The sequence below is a fragment of the Biomphalaria glabrata genome, chromosome 6 (genome assembly GCF_947242115.1).
Source record: "Biomphalaria glabrata chromosome 6, xgBioGlab47.1, whole genome shotgun sequence".
Taxonomy (NCBI): domain Eukaryota; kingdom Metazoa; phylum Mollusca; class Gastropoda; family Planorbidae; genus Biomphalaria; species Biomphalaria glabrata.
Window position 1 is genome coordinate 16,095,423 of NC_074716.1, and position 25,273 is coordinate 16,120,695.

General features: G+C 35.1%; 1 protein-coding gene across 4 annotated transcripts in view; it reads left to right on the forward strand.

The window, feature by feature from the left end:
• Positions 1-1,479: 1,479 nt before the first annotated feature.
• Positions 1,480-25,273, forward strand: part of LOC106057592 (cytochrome P450 2C31-like) — a 28,355-nt gene continuing 4,561 nt past the window's right edge. Inside the window, exons 1-8 of one of the 4 annotated variants that reach the window (XM_056033712.1) lie at positions 1,480-1,719; positions 6,423-6,585; positions 11,591-11,865; positions 12,508-12,659; positions 13,619-13,847; positions 14,047-14,169; positions 20,506-20,666; positions 22,002-22,259. In XM_056033712.1, coding sequence (XP_055889687.1) covers positions 11,675-11,865; positions 12,508-12,659; positions 13,619-13,847; positions 14,047-14,169; positions 20,506-20,666; positions 22,002-22,259 — 1,114 coding nt within the window. In that variant the 5' untranslated portion in view covers positions 1,480-1,719; positions 6,423-6,585; positions 11,591-11,674. Of the gene's footprint in view, positions 1,724-6,422; positions 6,586-11,590; positions 11,866-12,507; positions 12,660-13,618; positions 13,848-14,046; positions 14,170-20,505; positions 20,667-22,001; positions 22,260-25,273 lie in introns of all 4 variants that reach the window. The other 3 variants (XM_056033711.1, XM_056033710.1, XM_056033713.1) reach the window with 3 other exon arrangements.

Sequence of the window (25,273 nt, forward strand, 5' to 3'; positions counted from 1 at the left end):
AATGTTCCACGAAGTTTCCACGAGTTGAATAAAGGTAATGTAAAAACTAAAGGTAATGTAAAAACTAAAGGTAATGTAAAAACTAAAGGTAATGTAAAAACTAAAGGTAATGTAAAAACTAAAGGTAATGTAAAAACTAAAGGTAATGTAAAAACTAAAGGTAATGTAAAAACTAAAGGTAATGTAAAAACTAAAGGTAATGTAAAAACTAGAGGTAATGTACAAAATATTAAAATTTTAGGGCAAAATTATGATCAAAGGTTGAAAATATAAAAATGTATTTGAACATTTTAGTTTTGAATTTTTCTTTCTGTTTTAAAATTCGTTAGTCACTTTCTTACAGACGACGAAGGAGGACGGTTGCAGACGACTGCGTCCAAATTCGAGGCGCTAATTACTGACTCATCTATCAAAAAGTGTTCCACAAAACCAGTTTGATCCATGCTGGTAGGCCTATTTTGTTTATTCTATTGGGATAAGATAAACAAGCTCAAATACCTTTCTCTAAGATTCTGGAGTATTTCTGTCCAAACACACAGAATGCACATTTTTCATCACTGATGTTTTTAAAATACCGTATTGGTTGTTTTTTTATATTGGTGTCTTTTCTTGGAACACTCAATTTAGATCGAATGTCGATAAAAGTTTGATGTTCTTGAGATTGTGATCGAATGTCGATATAATTTTGATGTTCTTGCTGCTAAGAGGGTAATCAAAACTTTTTTTTATTAAGAAAGAATTAAGTTGTCAGTTTATCTTTTTTGATAGAATTTTGAAACATTAGCGAAATTAAGAAATTTCTAAAATATTCTAAACTACACTAAAACTTGAAATGTATTTAAGTACTAAAATCTTATTTCAACAATACAGAGTTCCAATATCTTATAGAAACAAATCTTTATATTACATTTCTATGTCTAATCAGCAGCGAAACTCTATTTCCAATGTTTTGCACCCACCTTTAAAAAAAAGTCCGCCACGACACTAAGAAAGAAAGAGAGAAGGAGAAATGAAAAAGTTGTCTGAACTAAAAGCACTAGAAACGAAACAAAACTACGTTGTTGTTGTTGACACTCTGATGTAAATAAATGAAATGTTTCAGTGTAGCCACATGTATGATGTAATGCACTGGTTACTCCTGTAGAAATGCTGGAAATAAAAAAAAGACTTCATTGAAAGAGTGTGCCAAAAAAATGTGTGTGAGCTTATACTGACTCTCTCAAGTGGAGAGGTTTTCATTCAGCAAAGTTAGTCAAGATGAAAGACTGAGTCACTGGAGTCTTGGATGTAGTGAGAGAAAGAGAGAGAGAGAGAGAGAGAAGGTTGAGTGAGAGGTGAGTGATAAGAGAATTAGTTATAAATAAAGATAAGGATGATACTTTGACGAGTGCCTCCCTTCACCACCCACTTTTTTGCGCCCCCTCCCCCTAAACGTGGCCAAAAGTTCAGTGCACTGGTAAACAGTAGCTCAAAGTCGTGTGTGTGTGTGTGTGTGAGGAATAGCTTGAAGTAGCGCGCTGGTAAATGTTACATTCACTGCTTTCATTGACACATAGGACAGAAAGAAATGCTTCAATGTGCATGCGTCACTAATTTCCTTGACGAGAATACATAGTGTGAAGTAACTCGCTGTAAGATTTGGAACTGTAGCTAGTGTAGATAGTGACAAGACTATACGAGTGATACGAACATAGGCTGTCCAGAAACTTCAATCAATTCGTAAGTAAGAACTGTTGTCAATAATTATAAATAATCTTAAAAAGCATTAAAAAAAACACGGTATGTGTCATACACAATATATTTCACAAAGTCACATCTAGTTCACATCAACAACTGTGAGACTAGCGACAACACATTCTTATTTTGTTCTGAATTTGCCTAATCTCCCGGTCATTAGGTTAATTAGCGACAGGGACTTCCTATATATTCAAAACTATCTAATACGTATCAATCCACCAGCTTTCTATATGTATATAGGTTAAACGTTTTTTAAAATAAAATATTCTTTCTCTATTTCACTCTTCCTTTATAGCGGACTCTTATATCACCGGTTTTCAATTCCCCCCCCCCTCAAAACATTTAAAATTAAAATATTTATCGCGATATTTTGGTTGTTTCACGCCAGTAACCCACTCAATAATTACATTTATATATATATGGCTCCTTTTGTCTCGAAAGGCAATGGATGCACCCAAAAGAGTCACTGGTTTTGGCTTAATCTTGAGACGGGGCAGAATTGTGGGAAGCGTGGTCGAGAGGCCAAGTGCGCTTGAACTTGGCTTGGCTTGACTACCTAGAAGGGGGCTCGAGGTTCGACACCCGACTCGGGCAGAGTTGTGTTTACTGAGCGCCTAAAGGCAGCACGGAAAACCAACTCCTAGATACCCCCTCCCCCCCACCGGTCCACAAATGAGATTGGACCAAAAGCGCTCTGAGCATGCTATAAGCATGAAAGTGGCGCTATATAAAAGCTATAATAATAATAATCTGGTGTGGCTAATCAAGCCAATTCTAGAACGGCAGACTTTGCCACAATTCGTACATGTGTATGCCTCTGATTTAGGGCTAGCAGACAGGGCAGCTTTCTTTTTTCCCTCTTGATTAAAGCCGCTTCAATTCTTTTGTTCTCTGCAAGGGTTGTCCCAGCACCCACAGTCTGTCTCCATGCACTCCGGTCTTTGGCTATGTTTTCCCACATACTTTCACTGATGCGATCATCATTTACTAAATCTACTCGATTTCGTGGTGCCTTTAGTAGGGCAGTAATGATCTTGATAGGGCAGTAATGATCTTGATAGGGCAGTAATGATCTTGTTAATCAACTCGTTTTCATCTCTTCGTTTCATACATCATTTCAGTTGTTATACATCATTTCAATTGTTATACATCATTTCAGTTGTTATACATCATTTCAGTTGTTATACATCATTTCAGTTGTTATACATCATTTCAGTTGTTCATTTCAGTTGTTATACATCATTTCAGTTGTTCATTTCAGTTGTTATACATCATTTCAGTTGTTATAAATAATTTCAGTTGTTATACATCATTTCAATTGTTATACATCATTTCAGTTGTTATACATCATTTCAGTTGTTATACATCATTTCAGTTGTTCATTTCAGTTGTTATACATCATTTCAGTTGTTCATTTCAGTTGTTATACATCATTTCAGTTGTTATAAATCATTTCAGTTGTTATACATCATTTCAGTTGTTATACATCATTTCAGTTGTTATACATCATTTCAGTTGTTCATTTCAGTTGTTATACATCATTTCAGTTGTTATAAATCATTTCAGTTGTTATACATCATTTCAGTTGTTATACATCATTTCAGTTGTTATACATCATTTCGGTTGTTATACATTATTTCAGTTGTTATACATCATTTCAGTTGTTCATTTCAGTTGTTATACATCATTTCAGTTGTTCATTTCAGTTGTTATACATCATTTCAGTTGTTCATTTCAGTTGTTATACATCATTTCAGTTGTTATACATCATTTCTGTTGTTATACATCATTTCAGTTGTTATACATCATTTCAGTTGTTATATATCATTTCAGTTATTATACATCATTTCAGTTGTTATACATCATTTCAGTTGTTCATTTCAGTTGTTATACATCATTTCAGTTTTTATACATCATTTCAGTTGTTATACATCATTTTAGTTGTTATATATCATTTAAGTTTTTATACATCATTTCAGTTGTTATACATCATTTCAGTTGTTTATTTCAGTTGTTATACATCATTTCAGTTGTTATACATCATTTCTGTTGTTATACATCATTTCAGTTGTTATACATCATTTTAGTTGTTATATATCATTTCAGTTATTATACATCATTTCAGTTGTTATACATCATTTCAGTTGTTATACATCATTTCGGTTGTTATACATCATTTCAGTTTTTATACATCATTTCAGTTGTTATAAATCATTTCAGTTGTTATAAATCATTTCAGTTATTATACATCATTTCAGTTGTTATACATCATTTCAGTTGTTATACATCATTTCAGTTGTTCATTTCAGTTGTTATACATCATTTCAGTTGTTCATTTCAGTTGTTATACTTCATTTCAGTTATTATACATTATTTCAGTTGTTCATTTCAGTTGTTATACATCATTTCAGTTGTTATACATCATTTCAGTTGTTATACATCATTTCAGTTGTTATACATCATTTCAGTTGTTATACATCATTTCAGTTGTTCATTTCAGTTGTTATACATCATTTCAGTTGTTATACATCATTTCAGTTGTTATACATCATTTCAGTTGTTCATTTCAGTTGTTATACATCATTTCAGTTGTTCATTTCAGTTGTTATACATCATTTCAGTTGTTCATTTCAGTTGTTATACATCATTTCAGTTGTTCATTTCAGTTGTTATACATCATTTCAGTTGTTATACATCATTTCTGTTGTTATACATCATTTCAGTTGTTCATTTCAGTTTTTATACATCATTTCAGTTGTTCATTTCAGTTTTTATAAATCATTTCAGTTGTTATACATCATTTCAGTTGTTCATTTCAGTTGTTATACATCATTTCAGTTGTTCATTTTAGTTGTTATACATCATTTCAGTTGTTATACATCATTTCAGTTGTTCATTTCAGTTGTTATACATCATTTCAGTTGTTATAAATCATTTCAGTTGTTATACATCATTTCAGTTGTTCATTTCAGTTGTTATACATCATTTCAGTAGTTCATTTAAGCACTTCTGAGGGAATACGGTTCGAAAGAATGAAATGAATTAAAGAAGAACAGCAAGGACGCCTCGAGATGATTCCCATTGAAATGAACTTGTACGTTTGAGACTTTCCTTCAGGAATGAAGATTATTACTTCTTAGCCCAAACTTTCAGCTGGTCGGCAAGGAATGGGCTGGACAGGGCTTGACCATCGTGACCACAGTCCGAAGTACATTTTACACGACCAGGCAATCATAAATAAAGTGACAATGAAATATAAAAAAAAATAATTTTTAAAGTTTACTTAGGGTGATGAATTGTGTATTTACAGCCATATCTTTCAATGCTGTAATATTGATTTTACTCTTTCTAAATCAAACAAAATAAATTAATAACCACTAATTTATTAATTGGCTAATGTTTTTATTGATCCATATTTTGTTGTGGATAATGGATAATTGTGCAAAGTTTCAACTTGATCCGAGAATGGGGCGACCATAGACTTATATATTATATCTTGACTGGAAAGCGGAAATAAATCGATTGATCGATTCACAGACCTATACATATACAGATTTTTATGTACGTAAACTCTTTTTTTCAGGCTCTAAGGGGAGTCGCCCCAATCAATCTTTTCTGTCTTATAAAAGTAATGATCTTTAGTTTTCAAAGTTTAGAAATAATGCAAAATCATTTCTCGGATATTCACACAAATATATGCAACAAAGCCATTTCCTGTTTGTTCTCCATGAGATAATATTTCCTAGATGGAAATAATTCATGTTGATTTAAATCATCTTATGTACATTTAAATAGATTGATTACCTAGATCTTTCTAGATTATGTATCTAAAAATTGGTTAATTAATAATTATGAGACGAGAGTACTTATTTTTTATGTTCAATTACTAGATCTAGATCTAAAAAATTAAATTATAAGTTACATAGGTTAGGGTTGAAAAAAACAAACAACTTTACTTCTTTTGACTACTTTACAAAACAACGCCTTGATCCAACTTTCTAAAAAAATTTCACATTTATTGTAGTGTTAAAAAATCTCCATGTCCAGTCTAGAGTAGTATATATAAATCTATGGGGACGATCTTTTCTTGTGCTCCCTCCACTGTAATTTGAAGGACGACTTTTGACAGTGTGTCGTGTCTTACATTATGACCATCCATTATCTCGGTAGCATTGACAATTTCAAGTAATGCCGCTTCCGGTCATCTCTTAGTAATATCAAAACCAGTGCACTTGACCAAATCTCTCCACTCTTTCCGGTTAGAAGAGGAGGGGCTGGTCCATACTTTCATTTTGTCCAATCAGCTTTTCTTTGGATGGCTCTTTCTTTGTGCTCCCTCCACTGTACCTTGAAGGATGATGACCTTTGAAAGTGAGTCATGTCTAACAATATATGTCCCTTTCACAGTATTGAGGAATTCCTCTTTTCTTGCCAGCCAGAGTGTGTCCTTTATTTTCCTGTTATCTGATAACCAGCAGTTTGCTGTAGCATTTACTCTTAAAAGGTTTGAGCTTCTAGATTTAGACAGACTTTGGAGAATGTGAGAGTTTATATTTTTAATCTACCAATTTGTTTTCTTTTATTAAACGATTTTGTTGAACTTTTGGCAAATGTTATAAATTTCTGGGATCCGCGCTCAATCTGGCTGACACAAGTATCTACTTTTTGCTCCTATTTTCCCCCAGGATACCAGACACTCAATGTGAATCATGTCTCTGTTTTATGACCAAGTTACTTGGCGTGAGACCGCTGATCTATTTTATCTCTTAAATCTTGGACAGAATTACGACACTATTACGATGTAGGAGACTTGCTCAAGCTGGAGAGTATGAAACTCTGGGATCATTTGTAAGTCCATGACATTTTTGTCTGTGTCTAAAGGCTCAGTTTTCTATCTACTCAGGTCAGATATGTGCCTACAGTCTACACTTTAGTTTCTATTGCAGTAATAATTTTTTAAATCTTCTTGATTGGTGTTTATCTTGCGAAACATTCCTTGTAATTTCTGCTCTGAGTCGTCAAAAGACTCAGGGCCGCCGCGACCTATTGCGCACTCAGGCGGCCTAATCAGGGGATGCCAAAAACAATTATTCCAAGGTTACATTGTTAAATAAAATTATTAGTTTAATATAAATATAAATAATTTTTTTCTAAATTTATGGGTCAAATTATTACTGAACACATTAAACGTAGTTGAGTGTTAGATTATTTGTTCTGTTGCCTTATTGCATAACATAGTAAATCGAATAACACCATAAGACATTTTAAAAAGAAGTTTAGTTTAAATATTCTATCAGCATTAAAAGCGGTTTTAGAAATGAATAATTATTTGTATAGATTTAAGATCTGATATTATCTCGTAGGCAAGAGAACTGGGAGAGACGTTGAGGGCCAGGAGATTAATTGACCGGAGAATTAATTGACCGGAGAATTAAATGACCGAGGATTAAATGAGAAAATCAGAAACATCTAGCATTAGAAAAAGAAAAAGTATGATTGATGACGAACGTTTTGATGAAAGTGTTAATGACCCTGAACATAAAATCTTCCTTTTCTTCTTTGTTCACACACCCTGAAGCTATTGCTGTAGTTATGTTGTCTGTCTGTCCTTTATTGGTCTCCTCAATCATATAGTCGCTCTGACCTTATGTGTGTATCAAGTCACTAGGACCCAATGTATATACAAACTTGTCTTGGGGGTCCACCGAAGTTGCACAGTGTCACGTGGTTGAGTATTTCCGGTGCGACATCTTTGTCACTGAAAATTGTAATGTTTTGTTGATTGGGATTTCTTTCAATGTCCAGAATGATCGTTATTGTCTGTAGTTTCCTTAAAACTAGAATCACAAAGATGATGGTTTGTTTTGTGGTGTTTAGAGGGCTATCTTCGTTATGCAAAGGCGGCGCGCGAGTCTCATATCAGGGACACAAATATTTGTACAATAGGCTGACCGTGACAAAATATCTTTATCGCGGAGGCCTCCTAAGGCTCAGGGCCTGGATGGTTGTCCCACTCGCCCCCCAATAAGCCCGCCTATGCGTTGTTAATTGTTATGCTTATTGAGGCAAAACGTTTTGTCCGATATAAACAAGGTTACGAAGACAGTTTGTGTGGAAACACAAACTGAAAATCGGCCCCCAAAGTGGTCCACCCAGGCAGGTAAAAATGCAGGTTTCAATATTATCAGAATGAAATTCTATCAAAGACAAATGATAGAAAATAATGGAGAAAAAAAGGTTAACAGATCTCGTGTGGTGCCCCAGCGGTCCAGCAGACCAAAGGATAGGTGAAAGTGAATGTGAAGTTAGGTGTGAACCTGGCCTAACTGATGTCTTATAATGAATATCTAATTGATCTAATTTTTTTGTAAAGGGCCAATTTCTTATTCCTCAAGAATAAAACATTTCCGTAAAAAAAAAAAAAAAAAAAAAATTCCATTTGGTTAGGTGTTCTATGTATAGTACCGCACTGCACTTCACGCCACAATATGAAAAACAACTTATAAATTTTTGTTTTAAATTATGTCTGACTTATATGCATACTAAATAGATTTTTTCTCTTTAAAAAAATAATAACATTTTTTTGTGTGTAAATATAGTACTTAATATAACAAAACTTACATAACTTAACAATACAAATATAAAAAAAAATGTGTCAAAAAATCTACAACCGTTTGCATAAATGTGTTAAAAATATGGTGGATTATGGTGTCCCCTAATAAAGAACCACAGGTGTTTATTACTATTAATAGTGAATAGTTGTAAAAGTGATGTATTTTTACGTCAGAATTTTGAATGGTCTAAAATATTGTGATGTCGGATTTTCCCTATCTTTTCTAGTTTACGAGATCTAAACGGGACGGACGGACGGACAGACAGGCCACACAAAACTAATAGCGTCTTTTCCCCTATCGTCTTCTCCCCTTTCGGAGGCCGCTAATAAAAAGTGGAATTCTCAACTTTTCTTCACGTCTGCTAGGGTCTATGACGTCACTGGCTATAGATCATAAAATCTGAAATGTAGGTCTATGTCTAAAAGCCTTCACATACTGGCTGTTATGAACCAACTGATATTGCAGTGCTACACAAGTGACACATGAAGTGAGGATACAATCGTATCGGATAATATACTTTTTTTTGTGTATTTTTAAGCTCATTTCTATAATACAATCTTTAGGATATCATCAATCTCAACTCAGGACTCAAAATACAAGATTAGTACATAAATTTCAGAGAATCTTTAGTAACTGATTTTACATGAATTTCAGCCCAATGCGCCGAACGGCGCGGGAGAATCTAAGTCTAAATAAGTATTACATAAATTCCAGACCCCATCTAGGAAGAAACAACAGAAAAGGCTGTCTCTCTGTAAAAAGTTGGATATTGATTTCAAAAACTATAACACAAAATGACCAATATGTCAGGAGAACTGGCTAGTACTATCGGTCTGTCCCTGCCTAGAAAATTAAGTGTTTAAGACGATCCTGCTTAATCGTCTGCAGCAGGAACAAGTAGGCTACACGACAGTACACGAGTAGGTCAAATTTAATGTCTTAACTGGACATTGACAATTTATTAAACAAGGAAAATAATAACAGCTTTGAAAAGAATTGTAAGACTTAGGATGAGTTTCAGAATACAGATTTCAAAGGGACAGAACTTATCTCGAAAGATACTAGTATAAGATGTTACTCGGCAGTGGAGATTTTCCTACCTTTAGAGTGCGTAAGGAGACGATGTTTTTTTTTTTTCAACCTGATAGTCACAGTTCAAACACTGTATGAATAATCATTAAACATTATCACATTCTTAATGTTGTATACCTGATATATATATATGGCCATTTAAGAGCATTTGGTGATATCGTATACTTGACATAAATACATACATTGTATAGCAGTTAGTGATTAAAATGAAAGTATTTCCACTATTAGGCCTATAACATCTAGGGTCTACAATGATATATTACAAATAAATTAGATTAACTTCATCACAGAAGTGGTTGCCTAAATGGTGCACCAATGCCAAACTTTAAAAAAAAATCACAAAACTTCAACTTTCTGGAAATTAGGGGAATATATAACATGCAGAAACGTAGCAAGCATGGGGTGGAGGGTTTCATAGCACTTGGGACAATGAATAACACTAGCTCGTTTATTCATTTTTGGAAGACGTATACCCTTTAAGCATCGACATAACACTATCTACTTGTAAGAAGTAGTTTCTAATAAAAGTTGGTTGGCTATGAACATTGGTATGTCATTATCCGTGTACTGATACCTACAGTGTATTATGAAATGATTTGTTTTTAAGGCATTCAAGCTTGTAGTCTCCTATTCTTGCACCAAGGCGTATGGATATCCTTGCTACGCTAATGATAACGTGATTCGTGTAATGTAGAAGACCCAACCAGAGATTCAGACAAATTAAAAGTGGGAAGCGTGGTCGAGTACGCTTCTACTTGGCTTGTCTTGGGTACCTATGAAGGGGGCTCGAGGTTCGACACCCCACTCGAGCAGAGTTGTGTTAACTGAGCACGGAAAACCTTCTCCCAGATACCCCCCCCCCACACACACACACTAACTGGTTCCGAAGTGTGATTGGACCATAGCGCGCTGAGCATGCTGTAAGCATAAAAATAGTAAAAATAAAAAAGTAAAGTTCCCCTTTCAGACCTTACGATCTATAGGGCAGGTGATGTTAAAGTATGAAAGTAGCGCTATAGAAAAGCTATAATTCATTTCTAGGATTTATAGTCTTGATTTTTTTTTTGGCTTGCTTCTGGTGTGTTGGTGTTTCTGTGCAAGAGGGCGCGGGTGTCTGTAAGAGCTTGTGCTTCAAAATGCATCAAAAGCCAGCTTCTAGACAGCTTTTTGCTGCTGAACTGTCAGCTCTTTTGCAGACTGTGCCAAGGGAAAATAGTTTGCTGAAGTGAAGGCGTAAGAAAATCAAAACTAAAGAGAAGTGAGAGATGTACAAAGTGGATGTGTTTAGCAAACCTTCAATGTGTGTTTGTGCTTGTCTGTAGCGTGAAGTTTGCAAGATCGTCAAGTGCACGCGGTCTAGTCTAATGAATACCACGTGTGTATGGAATGAGATCTTTTGAGTTTGATGGAATCATTTTATTGGAGGAGAGAACACACGAGATGAAATGTTAAAATAGTAATAAATAAAAACTTCGAAAAGTTCTTTGTTTCTTTTTTTTTTTTTTTTTTTGTATTTATTTTCTAACCAAATTTTAGGGTAAAGATAAAATTAATTAGTTTACATTTTTGTTTATTAGTTTAAGTAAAGTTCCCCTTTCAGACCATGCGGTCTTTATGGCGGATGATGTTAAGGTCATCTGTTTCTTTTGCCAAGGGTTAAATAGCAGGGTGTCATGTGCCAGCACAACGACCAACTGCCTTTACATTTTCCCAACTAATGTCAGGTACCCATTAGACCTGCGAGGACTCAGAGGATCCCTAAAGATCCCGAATTAAAATTACCAGTCTTCACCAGGATTCGAACCCGGAACTGATTCGGAAGCCAAGCGCTTTACAACTCAGCCACCACGACTCATAACAGATATTAAACAGATATTAAACTACTATTGATATTCTTGTATATTTGTTGAATTTTTTGCTATCCCCCCCCCTAACCAAACAAAAGTCATGTGCCCATTTGAGTTGGGGCGCCCAAAATCCCATTCTTCACCGAGACTCGAACCCAGGTCTCCAGGTTCGGAAGCCAAGCGCACAATTTTTTAAAAACTTTTTCTTTAGGTTTCATTATTTCACAACCACATTTCTTAGTGATAATTTTTGTTTTGATTCCTAATTTTAAAGAGTGCTCTTATCCTTTCCTTGTTTAGATCAGCGTTACCGTTCTTGTGAGGAGCTCTTCTCATTTTTCAACTTTCAAAGCTTACAAGCTTGGGCTGGACATCGTTAAAGACATGCTTGAAGACTTTGTTTTGAACCCCAGCACGGCCATCATCTTGATCTCCAGCGCAGCTCTGCTTACCATTTACGGAATGACGAAGAGATCTCATCTTCCGCCAAGCCCAGGCTGGTCACTGCCAGTCATTGGACACCTGTATATGATGGAAAGCAATCCCAGAAAACAATTTCTTGATTGGGGAAAAAGGTGGTGTACTTAGCGTCACGTCATTTAAAATGATTTGAAATGTTTAGAGTTGATTTTTTTTTAAAGTAGCCATTTAACAATTGATGTCATTATTTTTTAAAACATATTCAGTTCATGGGCGTAAACGGAAAGAGGAGTTGGGGGTTTACCCCCCAACCGCCCTGAAATGAAATCCTGGCTACGCCCATGAATCAGTTGATTGTATTATTTATTTATTGTGACCCAAGAATCACAGGAATTGGTAGTGCTTAATTAAAGGATTAGTGCCAGATATAGTAAAGTAAATTAAAGTTTCCCTTTCTTCAGACCATGCGGTCTATAGGGCAGATGTAAAGGTCATATGTTTCTGTGGCCAGGGTTAACGAGGGTGTCATGTGGCCAGGATAATGACCAATCACCTTTACTTTTCATCAACTAATGGGAGACTCAGAGGCGCTCCCGAAATTAAATTTATTAGTATTCACCAGGATTCGAACCCGGGGCCCACCGGTTCGGAAGCCAAGCGCTTTACCACTCAGCCACAGCGCCTCATGACAGATAATATACTATTATTGATATAACTGTATATTTGTTGCACGTGTAGGCTAGGTAGTAAAAGGTGTTTTCGACAAGACATATGTTTAATTGGTTCATCCTATACAGACTAGGTCCTCTGGTGTCTCTGAAAATGGGCAGCCATCTTGCGGTCGTTCTCTATGGCTATGACACTATCAAAGAAGCTTTTGTCAAACATGCTGATGTGTTTTCCAACCGACCTAAGACATTTATAACACAGATCCTCGGAAAAGATAAAGGTATATTTATTTATTTAGAATTTGTTGCATTCTCTTAGTGCCAAGTATTAATACGTACACAACATAATTTTCTTATTCTATGGCCTACTTCAGTCATGAAGAAACTTAGTATCGTCTCATAGAAATGAGATAAACGCCTGGGCATTAGCTATAGTCCTGACAATAGCGTTCACACAATTTCCCCCCTCTCCAGCAAATAATATCTATCTATCTATCTATCTATCTATCTATCTATCTATCTATCTATCTATCTATCTATCTATCTATCTATCTATCTATCTATCTATCCATCCATCCATCCATCCATCCATCTATCTATCTATCTATCTATCTATCTATCTATCTATCTATCTATCTATCTATCTATCTATATCTATATCTATAACATCTATATACATTAAGAAAAGGCTTTAGCCGATGCATTTTGGGATCAGAAGAGTCGTAGGGTGTAGCACTGTGTGTTGCAAGCTGCCTAAGGGACAACGGCCCCTTCATTTTTTTTTCATGGTTGACTCCAGAAGGCTTTCCAATGTTTGGGTATAACTGTTTGAATACAGAGTTTTCCTCCCCTTTTTGAGTAGCGAGCCCCTCCATGGCCTCTTCATTCAGTGATGACAGTTTCGCCGGACCCAATTTTCTAAGCCACTCGTGAAGGCCAGGAGCTGGACTGGCTGTCAGAGGCTATTTGAGACTCATCCCATTGAAAGCATTTTATAGATAGAGGAGTGCTTTATCCATTACCACTTCCAGCAATAACAATAACCTGTTCTAAGATAAATACGAGAATACATCCTTTACTACTGATATCTGAGCATTGATGATAGGGACACAAGAAATACCAATAAAAATGACATAATTTTAGACTCAGAATTAAAAAAAAAATCAGCACAGTAACATGCATTCAACATAATTGTAACTGATTTTAAGTAACATTTGATATTTTGCTTGCCAATGTTTAGGTTTCGTAACGTCGACCAATCAATGGAAAAAACAGAGAAAAGTCGGCTCAGAGATTTTACGACATTTAGGGCTGGGCTCCAACGTGATGGAAGAAAAAGTACAAGAAGGGATCACTGAGCTTATTGACCAACTGGACAAGAGTCAATGTGCTCTCATTAATCCACGTCGCCTTATTTCACTGAGTATATCTAGAATTATCACAACACTTGTATTTGGTCAAGACTTCCGGTATTTAGAGTTTTTAGTGTTTTTTTTACGTAGTAAATTAAATTTCTTTAAAACTAAATGTTTAATTTGCCATCTTGGCAATTAGCGAAAACAACAACAACAACAACAAAACTTAGAAACTAACGAACAATTAATAAACGTACAACTAATGAAAAAATTTACCAAAATTATGTTGACCTTTTTTCTTCCTAAAATTCAGATACAAAGATGAACAAATGGCAGAGTGCGCCAGCCTTATAGGAGACCAGGTTTCTTTACTAGAGGGCGCTGCTGTACTGAACTTTTTGCCTTTTCTAAGACACTTACCAGGAGATATTTTCAAGTGAGCAGTACCTCGAGTACTTTAGCGTTGAAATTACTAAAAGTTAATCACACAAATCTGTTATTTGTTTACATTTGATTTTAACGATTTCTTTACTATAAAATTTATAAGGACTGAAAAAGAAGAGAAAGCTATATGAAAACATGTGGGAAAATGTGGTGGCGAAATAATTGAAAACATAGAAAAACTTAAAATAAAAACGCAAAGAAGATTGGATCACTGGGAGAGATTTTTAAAAAAGTAATAAAAATGTAAAGGACGCCATATTGAAAGATGGCTGTTGTCAACTAAAGAATAAACTTAATCATGTGGTTGAAAGGGAAATAACTTTAAAGTATTTGATTCTACAGTCGCTGACAAGAGCACACACACAATGTATATGGTTCGTTCACACACACATATATTAGTCTGTGAGTATATCAGAGACTTCCTTTAACAATATAACCTTATTCTGTACACCAGATTCTCCAAAAAAATATATTAGAGAGAGACAGATCAGGATAGAAGACTAAAAAGTATTTATACTTAAAATACTGAAGCGTAATTTAGAAATACAAAACCCAATAAAATACTTAGAAAAACAAAAAGAGGCACATTTCTTATTCCATGCCAGGGACAAATACATATAAGTGCTCCCTAGTGTGATTATAGCCAGGAATTAGATGCCAGAAAACCAAGGACTTAGCAGAGTTTAAGTCACTCATTAAAATGCACGACTAGATTGACACATTTATACGTAATTATCTTTTCTATTGAACAAACAGAAAGGAACAGTCTTAGGTCCACTACTATTTTTAATTTACATAAATAATTTACCAAATTGCATTAGTTCAGGAACAAAAGTCAGATTATTTGCAGACAATTGCCTAATATATAGAATAATAAAAAATAGCACAAGATGCAGAAATTTTACAAAGAGAATTAGATGAATTACAGAAATGAGAATCAAATTGGATCATGTCTTTTCACCCAGAAAAATGTCAGTTATTAAGTGTAACAAATAAACTAAAACAAATTAATTCCACATATCTTATTCATGGTAAACCAATAACACAGACTAAAAATACTTAGGTGTTATAATAAATGAAAAACTGTCATGGAATCCACATATTGATGAAACTATAAAAAAAAATCCAACAAAGCGTTAGGGTTTATTAAAAGAAATTTCTATCAACTAAGAATATAAAACTAAAATGTTATTTAACTTTGGTTAGGCCAATAATAGAATATGCATCCTCTGTTTGGGGCCCCTCAACTCAAGAAAACATTAAGACACAAAATAGAGCAGTGCGATTCATAACAAACGAATATTCACATTTGACTATAGTAGCACCTGTAGTAAAATCACTAAATTTAGCAAGCCTCTAGGATAGAAGACTCAAAAGTAAAGTAGCAATTATACATAAAACAATGAGTCATAATCTTCAAATACAAAAACAAAATTTAATAAAATACTCAGAAAGACACAAAGATAAAGGCACATTCCTCGTTCCGTATGCTAGGATAAATTTGTACAAATGCTTCTTCTTCCCTAGTGCTATTAGAGCATGGAATGGGTTGCCTGAGCTAGCCAGTTAAACCAGTGACTTAGCAGAATTTAGGTCATTGGTTAATATGCATGACTGAATGTATGACGTGTTGGACGCAATCATCTTCTTTTTTGAAGTAACGTCTGTATTATATAAGATAAGATTTATAAGATAACACACATATCGGAAATATAGAAATTTTGTTGTATTAATTTTGTTAAATTTGAGGATGGCAAGTTTTCGTTCGACCAAATGGCGAATTATGAGAATCTTTAATGACCATTCTGTTTTCTTTAATATCGATGGAGATAGCATATTAAGTGATTGAAAAAATGGTATCATTGGGCCAGTATGTATATATATATGTCTATGTTAGAGTTGTATTCCTTATCACATACACACATACATACACATATATTTATGTAATCTTGCTATTCACGTGGAGTCACAAATACCAGACAGTATCGATGTAGATGATGTTATAGATGCTTTTGCTGCACAGAAAGCACGACGTGAGGCGATATGAACTGAGATGTGTCACTTGTTCATATCTACCCAATAAACAACGGTATTATTCATTAAATGAGTCTTAATGATTTATTTTTAAAAAATTACTTATATACCGTACTCTCCAATTGGAATTTAGACATATATTTATTAAGTACATTATCTCATGGCATGATGTCGAATGTCAAAATGCAGGGCCCCCTAAAAAGGTAGACCCCCCCAGCGCCCCCAAATCCCTAGCTACGCCTCTGAGTTTAATAATTAACAAACCAATTAATAAAACATTAGTACGGAGGTAAATAATTGAGTAATCAGTTTAAAAACCTGCCAAGAGTATCAATTTATATTGGACTTTCTTACAAATTTCTTTCACCTGCTAAAGTTGGCTAATTATGTTGTTTTTTTTTAAATTTTAAACACATGTCGGAAATATGGAGATTTTGTTGTATTAACTTTGTTAAAATTGAAGATGACTAGTAGTTTTCTTTTGAGCAAATGGCGAATTATGAGAATCTTAAATAACCATTCTGATTTCTTTAATATCGATGGAGATTGCATATTAAATGATCGAACATTTGGTCTATGTGGTGAGGTACCAGTTAACTTGAAGGTATATACTACTTAAAACAAAGATATACTTAGATGTTGATGTCAGTGGAAAGCTAGTCTATAGCATGTAGAGTGGAGGGGAGGTGCTGTTTTTCTCTGTTGAACAGGTTCCTCATGGTGTGAGTCTGCTGACTTGAAATGTTTCTGTTCGTAGTTGCAAGTACTCTCACACAACAGAACACATGAAATAAGTTAGAAATATAACATTATATTCAAACAATAAATGCACAGTCCATGTTGTCAGCTAAAGAAAACACATCATTTCCTAAGCGTTACTACAATGGGTCTCTCTCGTCCATTAGTCTGTCTCTAATCTATATCCATTCTAATTTTTTAAGGCACTGTCGCGTCGCTAAGGAAATCCCCAATTAAACTTCTACGCGTCTTACTATTGTCATTAACTCAAATGAAAAATGTGCCTCTAATTCTCCTACTCTCTCCCTCTCTCTCTCTCTCTCTCTCTAATTCAAAAGAAAGGAAAATAAACACAAATAATAACCAAATAAACAGCTATCAATCTAACACGTATCTTCCTGTAACATATCAATCTAACACGTATCTTCCTGTAACATATCAATCTAACACGTATCTTCCTGTAACATATCAATCTAACACGTATCTTCCTGTAACATATCAATCTAACACGTATCTTCCTGTAACATATCAATCTAACACGTATCTTCCTGTAACATATCAATCTAACACGTATCTTCCTGTAACATATCAATCTAACACGTATCTTCCTGTAACATATCAATCTAACACGTATCTTCCTGTAACATATCAATCTAACACGTATCTTCCTGTAACATATCAATCTAACACGTATCTTCCTGTAACATATCAATCTAACACGTATCTTCCTGTAACATATCAATCTAACACGTATCTTCCTGTAACATATCAATCTAACACGTATCTTCCTGTAACATATCAAGCTAACACGTATCTTCTAGTACAGTGGTCTTCAAACTTTTTTGCCTAACGCCCCCTTTTCGTATTTTTTCTTTTAAAAAATCTGCCAGCTCCCCCCCTCTAAGAAAAACAGTTATAAAGAAGCGTGAAAAGGCAAATTTGAACAAAATGTCATTTATTTATAAATGTTTATGCTGTCAATAACACGTATCTCGCATGGGAGACGAACGCATGCCAAAGGCGATCTTCTACAGAGGTGCCTCCCGTAAGCGCTAAAAAGATCTACTCAGGCGCCATTTCGCCCTCACTGGCATAGAGGAAAGTACCTGACTGCATTCTCTGGCAGCAAATGGCCTCTGAGAGAGACTGTTGGAGAGCTCTTTCATAAGCTGCTCGACAAACATTTGAGAATAAAAAAAAGCCATTATTGAAGACAGGCGCAAAAGACGGAAGAAAAAATAAATAAATAGACCGCCAGCAGATGACGGCTTTGTCTGCACAACATTCGAGAAAATATGCAGGTCGCAACTGGGTTTGTGTAGTTATGTGAAACATTGCACTCAGCCTTAATCTTTGGAATCGAAGACATTGCCAATATCATCATTATACTAAAATTATGTCAAATAATTTTCAATGATTACACACAAAAAATAAATCTCATTGTCATGACTTTCTTTCAAATCCTAAGAATAGGTCCATTTTAAATTATTTTATATTAGGGCCTAGAGTTTTTAGGTTTAATTGTAAATTTATTTTTATTTTTAATATAAACATTATTATTACTGAATTCACTTCAAAATAAAATTAAACTAATGGGAAACTTGTGCCTCCTGCAGTCTGACAATATTAGAAGTTAGCTAAAGCAAGGCGAAGATCTCCTCTAGTGGCTACACCCAGTCTTTGCTTATTCATTAAGTTTGTTACCCACTAAATCTAGGTTAACCATGTATGTTGATGGAAAAGCTAAAACATAATTCTATTTTCGACCACAGTTTTGAAATTTTATTTCCTTTGTGCCTCCTATGTTAACATTCTTTTTACTGAAAACATAATTTTGTGTATTCAGTAACAGATGTTTAATAAGTCTGATTTATATATATATATATATTTATTTACATCCTAGAAGCGAATCGTCATTTCTTCATAGAGTATTGTTATGTAAATTGCATAGAAATCGGTGTCCTTCGGCAGCAATTCATTTGTCAACAAACAAGTTATGTGAGGTTGTAAAATATATTTAATATCTAAATAAAAGAAAAAAAATGATATAATCAATGAAAATCAATTTCTTTCCTAACAGTCGGAAGTTGGTTTCATTCATTTGCGTTAGATGCCTACGAAGTCAAACATTTTTTAGCCTGCTTTAATGAATCTTCCTATTTCTCAAAACAATAATTCAAAAATTGTATTTAAGAGCTTAACGAAATGAGCAATAACAAACCCCTTTCAAAATACAGCGCACTTCCGTTTACAACAAGAGTCTAACATCTTTTTCACAAAACTGTTGATAGGTGAGCCTATTTTCGGTACAGGTTTTCATTTTATTTACAATTTTTATAATTAGATTCAAATCAACTAAACTTTTATTAAGGTGTTGCCTGTGTATCATAACGCACAAGGTTAATAATGAATAGATCTGTTCTCCATTCTATGTTACTTATAATGAAGCCATTGTTGTGTCCAACCACTGATGGACACTAGATACCCTCCGATTACAGCAAAAGAGTAGGAATTTAAACATTTCTAACGTTATTTTTGTTCTTTAATTAGAAGCAAGCTAACTATAATTTGACTATATTTAGTTTGCCAGCTTTAATGTTGAAAATTTGTTTTGTTTCAGTTCACCTTTAGTTTCTTCTTTCCCCCTTCATGCCCAGCTGCCCAGCGCCCCCTACAGCACCTTTGGCCCCCAGCGCCCCCCAAAATCACGAAAACGCAACCCCAGTGGGCGATAGCGCACCCGTTGAAGACCACTGTTCTAGTAAAATATCAATCTAACACGTATCTTCTAGTAACATCAATTTAACACGTATCTTCTAGTAACATCAATTTAACACGTACATTCTAGCAACATATCAATTTAACACGTACATTCTAGTAACATCAATTTAACACGTACATTCTAGTAACATATCAATTTAACACGTATCTTCTAGTAACATCAATTTAACACACGTACCTTCTAGTAACATCAATTTAACACGTACCTTCTAGTAACATCAATTTAACACGTACATTCTAGTAACATCAATTTAACACGTACATTCTAGTAACATCAATTTAACACGTACCTTCTAGTAACATCAATTTAACACGTACATTCTAGTAACATATCAATTTAACACGTATCTTCAAGTAAAATATCAATCTATCAAATATCTTGTAGTAACATATCAATTTAACACGTATCTTCAAGTAAAATATCAATCTACCACATATTTTCTAGTTGCATATCAATCTACCACTTATCTTCTAGTAACATATCAATCTACCACTTATCTTCTAGTAACATCAATCTACCACTTATCTTCTAGTAACATATCAATCTACCACTTATCTTCTAGTAACATATCAATGTAACACGTATCTTACAGTAACATCATAATATCACTTTTCTGCCATTAACATCTCAAACTATCAAATATCTTCCAGTAACATTTAAAACTATCACGTATCCTGCAGTAACATATCCAACTTATATGTATCTTACATCGCCTATACGTAAAAATAAAATTGGTTAACTGTCAAACATTATCTGTCCAAACCCAATCAACAGACTTCAAAAAGTGCTGGCCACGTCAGAAAAGCTGGAGGAAGATCTCATCGCTAAGCAGATCCAGCTACGTCAAGAGTCCAGTGACCTCAGTGAGGACTTTATTTGCTGCTATCTGAAGAAGATACGAGAGAACGGCAAGAAACAGGACTCGGCAATCAATGGTAAGACCATAGTGTTAGTTTTAATTTAAGCATTTAAAAGGTTCTTTCCCTGAAAACCAGAGCCGACCCAATTACTCAATTAAATTACTTACTTAATAAATGTCATAGAAATGTGTCTAAATGAAGCCTAAAGGAAGTCTAACGGAAGACACAGTCTTGGAGAGTGTGAGAAATCAGTTCATGCTTTACTTTGTATATATATATATATATATATAGTTCGTCCATCGTGGTTCGATGATGACCACTTTGTCATCCAGGGGGCTGAGGGTTTTGCACTGGGGTTTTATGCCTCCTCATGTGGCTGGTGAGACCTATGTGAGCCCGGAATGTTCGGACGCACACTGGGCAGGTTATTCCAGCTGGAGCTAGTGTCGTTTGCCTTGCTTTTCTTCTCTGGCGTTTTTCTTCTGCCAGCGTTGTTTTTGTTTTTTTTTACTTTGTACTTTCGTTATCACCTTAGTTTATACGCTGCTTAGGAATGTAGTACATTGCATTTTATTTTACAGTTGTTGTTTTTTCAACTATGTTTTAGTCTTCTATGTATTTGTGATACTTTTCTTTCAAAATTGTCTTTCCTTTAGTGTTACTAATATGCTTTGCGATCTGATTAACTGGGGACAATGGTTATGCTTGCCCTGGATATGGCAAAATATGTAGGTCACAGCTGGGACTGTTCAGCCACGGGAAATACTGCATTCCTCACTGATCTTCGGACTCGAAGACTAGCCTTATTATTATATTTTCTAAACTGGCGCATAAGATATTGTTAAAAAGTTGCCTCACAAATGACTATTTGAGTAAAATAGAAAAATTAAAAGAACATGGTAGTTAAAGAAACAGAGAAAGAATAGAAAGGCCAGGTTGAAGCTATTGTGATCTAGATCTGAATCGAAGTAACTACCTTACACGGAATGTACAGGCTAGTGTTGTTTTTTTGTTAGAAGTTGTAACATGTTCATAATTAAAGTGTTCTTTAAGCTGTACTCTGTGGTGTGCGCTTGTGGTGTTTCTTATCTTAAAGTATTGGACATACTGAAGATATAAAACTAAACCATGTCAAACGGAAGATTTGAGACAATGGAATTCTGAAAATGTGCTAAAAGGTGAAAAAAAAAAACGTATCTTGTAACTAAAAAAAAACCCAGACTTCCTTGACTCTGTACACCAGATACACTACAAAAGAAGCTAGCTAATAAGGTAACGCCCCTACTAGCCTCCATGTATGAACATCTTTTATTGCGCATCGAATACAGTATTGAATAAAATGTTTCCAAAACAGCCCGCTCTTAAAGTCACTAGGACGACCATGACTTCAGCCACATGTCTACTTCACAGAAGAGAATCTGGTGATGGTAGTGTCCAACTTGTTTGCAGCTGGCACTGAGACCACGTGCACCACTCTGTGTTGGGCTCTGCTCTATCTCCTGCACCACCCAGATGTCTACGCCAAATGCTACCGGGACATAGTCTCGCATTTGGGCACCGAGACGAGGCCGAGGGCCAAAGATCAGCACTACCTGAAATATATTTCAGCCACCATCATGGAAGTCCAGAGGATAAGCAGCATCGCACCTTTTAGCCTCTATCATTCAGGTAATAGGGATAGTCAATTTATGGCAATGTAACGTCCTTTTAGAATGCACCTTTTAGTCTCTATCATTCAGGTAATACGGATAGTCAATTTATGGCAATGTAACGTCCTTTTAGAATGCACCTTTTAGCCTCTATCATTCAGGTAATACGGATAGTCAATTTAGGGCAATGTAACGGCCTTTTAGAATGCACCTTTTAGTCTCTATCATTCAGGTAATACGGATAGTCAATTTATGGCAATGTAACGGCCTTTTAGAATGCACCTTTTAGTCTCTATCATTCAGGTAATAGAGATAGGCAAATTATGGCAATGCAAAGGCCTTTTAGAATGCACCTTTTAGCCTCTATCATTCAGGTAATACGGATAGTCAATTTATGGCAATGTAACGGCCTTTTAGAATTCACCTTTCAGTCTCTATCATTCAGGTAATACGGATAGTCAAATTAGGGCAATGCAAAGGCCTTTTAGAAGCGATTTTTTTAAATTTCTCTTTTTCACGAGTGGAACCTAGGTAGGTGGACACGGATCTCGAAAACGGCTCTAACGATTTTCCTAAAAATGTAATAGTTTATTTATATCTTTAGGCCTACTAGCTAATTGGCCACACTGGGAAAACTCTGGTTTGACCGTTTTGATTTTTTTAAAAATAGTAATCTAATAATTAAATTTGGTCTCAAGTTCAAAATATTCTATATCTTGAACACACATACGTCCGCGGGTATTGCCGCATTTATTCATGAGTAAAGAGTTCAATCAATAAATAGACTTTCACTTGGGGCACAGTCCTCTAAGTGTGAGTGTGTGTGGGTGTGTGTGTGTTGTTGAAATGTGGCGAAGCCTGTGGGGAATGCTAATGTAGTCTAAAGAGAATCGCAACTAACCATTAATCAACCGAAGCTGAAATACAATTTGGTGGTTAGGGATGCTGACGTTTGTTCCACAGAAAGTTACGTTTGACTTGATATGTCCCTCGGAGCTAGGAACCTTTACGTTTGACTTGATATGTCCCTGGGAGCTAGGAACCTTGACGTTTGACTTGATATGTCCCTGGGAGCTAGGAACCTTTACGCTTGACTTGATATGTCCCTCGGAGCTAGGAACCTTTACGTTTGACTTGATATGTCCCTGGGAGCTAGGAACTTTTACGTTTGACTTGATATGTCCCTGGGAGCTAGGAACCTTACTTATCAATGCGTTCCACAATAAAGATTTTAAATAAAATTGTTTATTGGTGTTCAAAACTATTGTAACGTAAAGTAGATTCATGAGGAAAATATTTTCTTCAATGTTTAGTTTAACAGCTGTTTGTGTTACAAGGGATAGATGGAGCACTTTCAAACCTTCTGCTCGAGTACTTTAGTTTGTTTTTAATTTTAATACGGAAATCTATTTACAATTTTAACCAAATGATATTATTACAGCACATGAGTATCAGTACTATTCCCCAAACCGTCTGATTCAGAAGTTGACGTTTCTTTCAACATGACCAAAGTCTAGTTTCGATTTATTCCGAGGTCAGTGACCTACTGAATAGTCTGCGTCTTACGTAATGTTTCAGTCGAAGATGTCTGCTTTTTTACCTGCACATCCTGACAGATTATAGAGAATCAAACAGTTCTATTCATGTTGCACGTGCTATTACATCACAGCACGTGATTCATTAGATCTTCCCCGCGCCGTCCTTGGACTAATTGAATGTGAAGGTCATATCCATCTAATTACTTACAACTGAATAGTTTCCACCTAGTTGGTTGAAGCTCAAGAATCTTATCAAAAATATAGATCTATTAAAAAAAAACAGAGATTATCCAGGGGATTTAACTTATCAATTACTGTCATGTCTCTCAATACTGCCAGATTTAATTTCATATTTCTACAATAAAAAATAATGATCTACCACTAATTAATATTGGTTAATTGTTTTAAAATGGATTAAAGTGTTGTCATCGACAATAAATAATTGTGCAAAGTTTCAATTTGATCCGAGAAAGAAAACGTGTAAAACACAATTCGCTGCTAGACGGACGGAATCTCTCTATAATTCTATTCATGGCTCAAGAGTTTGGACACTACGTAATGGAAAGATCACTCTTTTATTTATGCAAGTCGGACGGACTAGAGTTACCCTACGTAATTTAAGAGGCGAAAAAAAAAGAGGAAGGGGGAGAACAAGTAGTATTCACTCGTCACTAAATAACAGGGCCGGACTTAACCATTGTGACCAAGAAGTCATGGAAAGAGAACAAGTAATCTACTCTGTATTCACCCGTCACTAAATAGCAGGGCCAGACTAAACCATTGTGGAGTCCTATGCGAAACGAATTTCGCGGGGCCAAGTTTGGGTAGGGATACGGATAATAAGTGAAAATTAAGAGTTTGTAGTAGAAAATAAATTCGTCTTTGCATTTTATTCATTCTTTACTACGTACAGGATTACTTTACGAGCCTTGCGTGTAGCGAAGTCATACAGTATATCATAAAAATTCTAGTATATCATAAAAATTCTATTTCCTACAAAGATCACACTCAATATCAAGAATTACTAAATGTTTCAATCTACGAGAATTGTTGACCTCAAGTAATTCTTCATTAGTTTGAGGCACGAGAAGCTTTTTTCAATAGATTCCACAATTACGAGTATTATCGCGTGTAGTATTGGCGTTTTCCATATTGAATGACACCCCAAAATGACAATTTTTGTCTATATATTTCAGCAGATTTGTATGAGTTTTCAAAAGATTTTAATAATTTCCGGAGATTTCCAGGACATTTTGGTATATTTTGCAATTTCAGGAGATTTTCAGGAGCTTCTGGTAAATCGACAGGAGGCCGCGGGAAATCTGTTATAAGTTATAAAATGGTTTAATTTAATAATTTATACACCTAGAATTAGTGCGGGTCCTATGAAAGTGCTGGGCCCACTGCGGTCGCATAGGTTGTAGTGGCCTAAGGCCGGCCCTGCAAAAAAGCGGCGTATGCTACGCCGCAGGTCGACTAATGAGTTATAATATAA